Below are 8,014 nucleotides of genomic sequence, written 5' to 3' on the forward strand. Positions count from 1 at the left end.
CGATATCCGCCACGAGCCTCAATATTCATCGGACCACATACATCGGTATGTATGATTTCCAACAAATCTGTTGCTCTCTCCATAGTACCGGAGAACGGTGTTTTAGTCATCTTGCCCATGAGGCACGGTTCGCAAGTACCAAGTGATTCATAATCAAGTGGTCCCAAAAGTCCATCAGTATGGAGTTTCTTCATGCGCTTTACACCGATATGACCTAAACGACAGTGCCACAAATAAGTTGCACTTTCATTATCAACTCTGCATCTTTTGGCTTCAACATTATGAATATGTGTATTACTACTATCGAGATTCAATAAGAATAGACCACTCTTCGAGGGTGCATGACCATAAAAGATATTACTCATATAAATAGAACAACCATTATTCTCTGATTTAAATGAATAACCGTCTCGCATTAAACAAGATCCAGATATAATGTTCATGCTCAACGCTGGCACCAAATAACAATTATTTAGGTCTAATATTAATCCTGAAGGTAGATGTAGAGGTAGCGTGCCGACCGTGATCACATCGACTTTGGAACCGTTTCCCACGCGCATCGTCACCTCGTCCTTTGCCAGTGCCCGCTTATTCCGTAGTCCCTGTTTCGAGTTGCAAATATTAGCAATAGAACCAGTATCAAATACCCAGGTGCTACTGCGAGCTCTAGTAAGGTACACATCAATAACATGTATATCACATATACCTTTGTTCACCTTGCCATCCTTCTTATCCGCCAAATACTTGGGGCAGTTCCGCTTCCAGTGACCAGTCTGCTTGCAGTAGAAGCACTCAGTTTCAGGCTTAGGTCCAGACTTGGGTTTCTTCTCCTGAGCAACAACTTGCTTGCTGTTCTTCTTGAAGTTCCCCTTCTTCTTCCCTTTGCCCTTTTTCTTGAAACTAGTGGTCTTGTTAACCATCAACACTTGATGCTCCTTCTTGATTTCTACCTCCGCAGCTTTCAGCATCGCGAAGAGCTCGGGAACAGTCTTGTTCATCCCTTGCATATTATAGTTCATCACGAAGCTCTTGTAGCTTGGTGGCAGTGATTGAAGAATTCTGTCAATGACACAATCATCTGGAAGATTAACTCCCAATTGAATCAAGTGATTATTATACCCAGACATTTTGAGTATATGCTCACTGACAGAACTGTTCTCCTCCATCTTGCAGCTATAGAACTTATTGGAGACTTCATATCTCTCAATCCGGGCATTTGCTTGAAATATTTACTTCAACTCCTGGAACATCTCATATGCTCCATGACGTTCAAAACATCGTTGAAGTCCCGATTCTAAGCCGTAAAGCATGGCACACTGAACTATCGAGTAGTCATCAGCTTTGCTCTGCCAGACGTTCATAACATCTGGCGTTGCTCCCGCAGCAGGCCTGGCACCCAGCGGTGCTTCCAGGACGTAATTCTTTTGTGCAGCAATGAGGATAATCCTCAAGTTACGGACCCAGTCCATGTAATTGCTACCATCATCTTTCAACTTTGCTTTCTCAAGGAACGCATTAAAATTCAACGGAACAACAGCACGAGCCATCTATCTACAATCAAACATAAACAAGCAAGATACTAAACATGTACTAAGTTTCATGATAAGTTTAAGTTCAATTAATCAAATTACTTAAGAACTCCCACTTAGATAGACATCCCTCTAATCTTCTAAGTGATTACGTGATCCAAATCAACTAAACCATAACCGATCATCACGTGAGATGGAGTAGTTTTCAATGGTGAACATCGTTATGTTGATCATATCTACTATATGATTCACGCTCGACCTTTCGGTCTCCGTGTTCCGAGGCCATATCTGCATATGCTAGGCTCGTCAAGTTTAACCTGAGTATTCTGCGTGTGCAAAACTGGCTTGCACCCGTTGTAGATGGACGTAGAGCTTATCACACCCGATCATCACGTGGTGTCTGGGCACGACGAACTTTGGCAACGGTGCATACTCAGGGAGAACACTTCTTGATAATTTAGTGAGAGATCATCTTATAATGCTACCGCCAATCAAAGCAAGATAAGATGCATAAAAAGATAAACATCACATGCAATCAATATAAGTGATATGATATGGCCATCATCATCTTGTGCTTGTGATCTCCATCTCCGAAGCACCGTCATGATCACCATCGTCACCGGCGCGACACCTTGATCTCCATCGTAGCATCGTTGTCGTCTCGCCAATCTTATGCTTCCACGACTATCACTACCGTTTAGTAATAAAGTAAAGCATTACATCGCGATTGCATTGCATACAATAAAGCGACAACCATATGGCTCCTGCTAGTTGCCGACAACTCGGTTACAAAACATGATCATCTCATACAATAAAATTCAGCATCATGCCTTGACCATATCACATCACAACATGCCCTGCAAAAACAAGTTAGACGTCCTCTACTTTGTTGTTGCAAGTTTTACGTGGCTGCTACGGGCTTAAGCAAGAACCAATCTCACCTACGCATCAAAACCACAACGATAGTTTGTCAAATAGACTCCGTTTTAACCTTCGCAAGGACCGGGCGTAGCCATACTTGGTTCAACTAAAGTTGGAGAGACAGTCGCCCGCAAGCCACCTGTGTGCAAAGCACGTCGGGGGAACCGGTCTCGCGTAAGCGTACGCGTAAGGTTGGTCCGGGTCGTCTCGTCCAACAATGCCGCCGAACCAAAGTATGACATGCTGGTAGGCAGTATGACTTATATCGCCCACAACTCACTTGTGTTCTACTCGTGCATATAACATCAACATAAATAACCTAGGCTCGGATGCCACTGTTGGCTTTCGTAGTAATTTCAAAAAATTTCCTACGCACACGCAAGATCATGTGATGCATAGCAACGAGGGGGAGAGTGTTATCTACGTACCCAACGCAGACCGACTGCGGAAGCGCTGACACGACGTAGAGGAAGTAGTCGTACGTCTTCACGATCCAACCGATCAAGCACCGAAACTACGGCACCTCCGAGTTCGAGCACACGTTCAGCTGATGACGATCCCCGGACTCCGATCCAGCAAAGTGTCGGGGAAGAGTTCCGTCAGCACGACGGCGTGGTGACGATCTTGATGTACTACAGCAGCAGGGCTTCGCCTAAACTCCGCTACAGTATTATCGAGGAATATGGTGGCTGGGGGCACCGCACACGGCTAAGGAATAGATCACGTGGATCAACTTGTGTGTTCTAGGGTGCCTCTACCTCAGTATATAAAGTACCAAAGGGGGGAGGGCTGGCCGGCCACAAGGGGTGCGCCAGGAGAGTCCTACTTCCTCTGGGAGTAGGATTCCCCCCCTCCAATCCTAGTTGGAATAGGATTCGCGGAGGGGGAAAAGAGAGAGAGGGGGCCGGCCACCTCTCCTAGTCCTAATAGGACTAGGGGAAGGGGGAGGCGCGCAGCCCATGTAGGGCTGCCTCTTCTCTTTTCCACTAAGGCCCATCATGGCCCATTTAGCTCCCGGGGGTTCCGGTAACCTTCCCGGTACTCCGGTAAAATCCCGATTTCACCCGGAACACTTCCGATATCCAAACATAGGCTTCCAATATATCAATCTTTACGTCTCGACCATTTTGAGACTCCTCGTCATGTCCGTGATCACATCCGGGACTCCGAAAAACCTTCGGTACATCAAAATGCATAAACTCATAATATAACTGTCATCGTAACCTTAAGCGTGCGGACCCTACGGGTTCGAGAACAATGTAGACATGACCGAGACACGTCTCTAGTCAATAACCAATAGCGGGACCTGGATGCCCATATTGGCTCCTACATATTCTACGAAGATCTTTATCGGTCAGACCGCATAACAACATACGTTGTTCCCTTTGTCATCGGTATGTTACTTGCCCGAGATTCGATCGTCGGTATCCAATACCTAGTTCAATCTCGTTACCGGCAAGTCTCTTTACTCGTTCCGTAATACATCATCCCGCAACTAACTCATTAGTCGCAATGCCTGCAAGGCTTAAGTGATGTGCATTACCGAGAGGGCCCAGAGATACCTCTCCGACAATCGGAGTGACAAAACCTAATCTCGAAATACGCCAACCCAACATGTACCTTTGGAGACACCTGTAGTACTCCTTTATAATCACCTAGTTACGTTGTGACGTTTGGTAGCACCCAAAGTGTTCCTCTGGTAAACGGGAGTTGCATAATCTCATAGTTACAGGAACATGTATAAGTCATGAAGAAAGCAACAGCAACATACTAAACGATCGGGTGCTAAGCTAATGGAATGGGTCATGTCAATCAGATCATTCAACTAATGATGTGACCTCGTTAATCGAATAACAACACTTTGTTCATGGTTAGAAAACATAGCCATCTTTGATTAACGAGCTAGTCAAGTAGAGGCATACTAGTGACACTTTGTTTGTCTATGTATTCACACATGTATTATGTTTCCGGTTAATACAATTCTAGCATGAATAATAAACATTTATCATGATTATAAGGAAATAAATAATAACTTTATTATTGCCTCTAGGGCATATTTCCTTCACTGAACAGCATACTGAAGATCCGGTCGAGTGAGAGTCAAGTACTGAAGAGCGCCGACGATAGACCGGTAGAAAGGAGCATCCGACTCAGGCGAGCCCTCAAGAGCAGAGACCTTGGCCTTCGTGTCAACAGGAGTAGTAACAGGATGATAGTTGAGCATGTCGGCACGCTCAAGAAGCTCATGTGCATACTTCTGCTGATGAACAAAGAAACCGTCCGGGCGCCGAACGACCTCAATGCCAAGAAAATAATGTAGAGCACCCAGGTACTTAATAGCAAACTCGTCACGCAGCCGGAGAGTAATCTGCTGAAGAACAGCTGCAGAGGAGGCCGTCAGGATGATGGCGTCGACGTAAAGAAGCAAATATGCAGTCATATCACCGTGGCGATAGACAAACAGTGAGGCGTCCGAGCGAGTAACGCGGAAGCCCAGTGTCTGAAGAAACCCGGCGATCCGCTGGTACCAGGTGCGGGGTGCCTGCTTGAGCCCGTAAAGAGAGCGGGACAGCAGACACACATGACCGGGAAGTGAGGCGTCGACGAAACCGGTGGGTTGCTCACAATACACCTGCTCCTCAAGATGGCCATGGAGGAAGGCGTTGGAGACATCCATCTGATGAACAGGCCAGCCGCGGGGCACGACGAGCTGGAGGACGGTGCGGATCGTGCCCGGTTTGACAACCAGGGCAAACGTCTCAGTGAAGTCCACTCCAGCGCGCTGGCGGAAACCACGGACCACCCAACGAGCCTTGTAGCGCTCGAGAGTACCATCCGAGTGGGTCTTATGGCGAAAGACCCACTTGCCGGTGATGACGTTGGCGCGAGGAGGCCGGGGAACCAGTGTCCAGGTGTGGTTCCGTTGGAGCGCATCAAACTCTTCCTGCATCGGCGCAAGCCAGTGAGGATCACGTAGGGCGGCGCGAGCGGACACGGGAAGAGGCGACGGCTCCGCGGTGGAGGCGGCGAGGACATACTCGTCACTCGAGTACCGGAGGCTCGGGCGATGAACGCCGGTGCGAGCCCATGTAACTGGGCCAGGCGGCACCGACGGAGCCACCGGCGAGGCAGCCGGCGAGGCGGCCGGCGAGACAGCCGGCGAGGCGGCCGGTGTCGGGGCCGGTGAGCCAGCCGGCGTAGGGGCCGGCGAGGAGGCCGGTGTGGCGGCCGGCGAGATGGCCGGCGTCGGGGCCGGCGAGGAAGCCGGCGTGGTGGCCGGCGTCGGAACCGGCGAGGGGGCCGGCGTCAGGGCCGGCGAAGAAGCAGCCGTGCCAGCGGCGCCCGACCCCGCGGCGCCCGAGTCGGGGGCGGCGGGTGAAGAAGGGGCGCCAGCTGCGCCGGCAGGGTCGGCCGAGTCGGCCGAGGGGGCGGGCGCCGGCATGAGGGCGCGAGGACCGCCAAAGCCCGGAGGCGGTCCACGAGCCAAGCGAGACCGTCCACCTGACGAAGTCGTCGAATAGCCGCCGGTGGCCGGCGGTGACGAGGCGTCAAGAGGTACCTGCTGCTGAAACGGAAACACCATTTCATCAAAGTAAACATGTCGGGAGGTGAAAACACGATGGGAGACGGGATCATAGCAGCGGTAGCCCTTAGTGTTAGGTGGGTAGCCGAGAAAGATGCAGGTGACGGAGCGGGGTGCAAGCTTATGAGGCGCAGTAGCGGCGATGCTAGGGTAGCAAAGGCAGCCGAAGATGCGAAGCCCATCATAAGAGGGAGGTGCACCGAAGAGAAGATGATGAGGTGTAAAGTTCCCGCGAGTACGACATGGACGGATGTTGATGAGGAGAGAAGCGGTGGCGAGAGCGTCAGGCCAAAAGCGCGGAGGCACATTGGCATGAAAGAGAAGTGTCCTAACGCAGTCATTGAGAGTGCGAAGGATGCACTCAGCGCGACCGTTCTGTTGCGAGGTGTACGGGCAAGTGAGACGAAAAATCGTGCCATGTGTGGTAAGAAGATTACGAACGGCGCGGTTGTCAAACTCCTTCCCGTTGTCTGTCTGCAACGCGAGAATGGGACGACCAAACTGCGTGAGAACATAGGAGTAGAACGCGGCGAGAGTGGATATAAGATCCGACTTGCGGAGCAACGGGAAGGTCCACACATAATGCAAAAAATCATTAAGTATGACAAGATAATAAAGATAGCCCGTATTACTGGCAACAGGAGATGTCCAAACATCACTATGAATTAACTCAAACAGGTACGATGCAACAAAAGAAGAAGCCCTAAACGGAAGACGAGCATGTTTGCCGAGGCGACATGCATGACACGAGTGATCCTCGTTCTTATTACACGTGAAAGAAAATCTCCGAAGTATGTGGCGAAGAGTGGCAGGATTAGGATGACCCAAGCGACAGGGGCGGCGGAAGTGGTGGAGGTGGCGGAGTGAACCGGGTAGAGCTCGTCGGGGCTGTCACATCGGTGGAGCACCATCCGCGTGCGAGCGTCCTTAACAGAAAAACCACATTCGTCAAATTCAACGGTAACCGGATTTTCACGTGTAAGAGAACGAATAGAAACAAGATTTTTAATGAGTTCAGGAGAAACTAGAATATTAGACATGGATATGGGAGTGGAGTTAGACGGAAAATATGTATGACCAATATGAGTGATAGGAAGAGAAGAGCCGTCACCGACGGTGATGCGGTTGGAGGTGTGGACAGGATGAGCGGTGTGGAGGTTACCGGGGTACGCCGCCATGTGAGCGGTGGCGCCGCTATCCATGTACCAGTCGCCGCCGCCGGTGTAGCTGGACGGGGAAGGAGTGTTGTGGAGAGCCGCCAACAGAGCCGGGTCCCACGGTGCCGGCGAGAGAGGTGGCGCGGCCGTCAGGGGCAGCAGCGGCGGCCCACCTGGCGGCGGCTGCTGACCGTAGGGCACCGCGTAGAGCTGCGGCGCGGCGTAGTACGCCTGGTGTGGCTGTGACCGGGTGCCGAGAATGCCCGGGGCAGGGGCCCGAGGAATTGGCATGGAGTAGACATGCACAACGCCGGTCCATGAGAATGCATAGCCCATAACTTGTCCTTCTACACGCAAGACGAAGCGCCTGTGCGGCCCCGACGACTGCTGGGTCATGCGCGTTCCAGACAAGGCGGAAGGCAAGTTGTTCGTTGGCTCACACGATGGCGGCTGGGTTGCTGCGCTCGACTGGGCCGACTGGTCGGCGCTCCTGATCGTAAACCTCTTCTCTGGTGCCGAGGTGGTGGTCTCTCCGGTACGCTCGTCTAATCCTATCCAGACAGTCGACTTCGAGAAAGTCATCTTCTCTGAAGACCCCGCCTCCAGCAGTTGCATCCTCGCCGCCATCAATCGTCGGCGGTCCTACATTGCACTGTGCAAAGTTGGTGGCCACGAGAGCGGATGGACCGTAGAAGAGATGCATGACAAGTCTATTATAGACATCTCATTTTGCAACGGCGAGCTCTATGGTCTTATGCATCCTAATGAGGAGCTGATCAAGTTTAAAATCAACATGAAGGTAGACGGCACCCCGGTCATCGCAT

The 8,014-nt window shown here is 51.0% G+C and overlaps 1 protein-coding gene across 1 annotated transcript; it reads right to left on the bottom strand.

Annotated features, from left to right (window-relative positions):
* Positions 1-4,512: 4,512 nt before the first annotated feature.
* LOC147986438 (uncharacterized) lies at positions 4,513-7,586 on the bottom strand. Its single transcript, XM_087542009.1, has 2 exons — positions 6,804-7,586; positions 4,513-6,015 (listed from the first exon to the last, which is right to left on the bottom strand). The coding sequence occupies exons 1-2, from the start codon at positions 7,584-7,586 to the stop codon at positions 4,513-4,515; spliced, it is 2,286 nt and encodes a 761-aa protein (XP_087398135.1).
* Positions 7,587-8,014: the final 428 nt, after the last annotated feature.

This window comes from Triticum urartu, chromosome 2A, assembly GCF_056163025.1.
Source record: "Triticum urartu cultivar PI428250 chromosome 2A, HENAU_Tu73, whole genome shotgun sequence".
In the NCBI taxonomy this organism is placed as follows: Eukaryota; Viridiplantae; Streptophyta; class Magnoliopsida; order Poales; family Poaceae; genus Triticum; species Triticum urartu.

What these genes read in the sequence shown, in the direction of transcription:
- LOC147986438 (XM_087542009.1), bottom strand. Translation starts at nt 7,586, where the DNA reads ATGACCCAGCAGTCGTCGGGGCCGCACAGGCGCTTCGTCTTGCGTGTA. An exon ending in TCGGAGATTTTCTTTCACGT is followed by an intron (nt 6,016 to 6,803) that starts GTAATAAGAACG and finishes TTTCCGTTTCAG; the next exon opens with CAGCAGGTACCTCTTGACGC.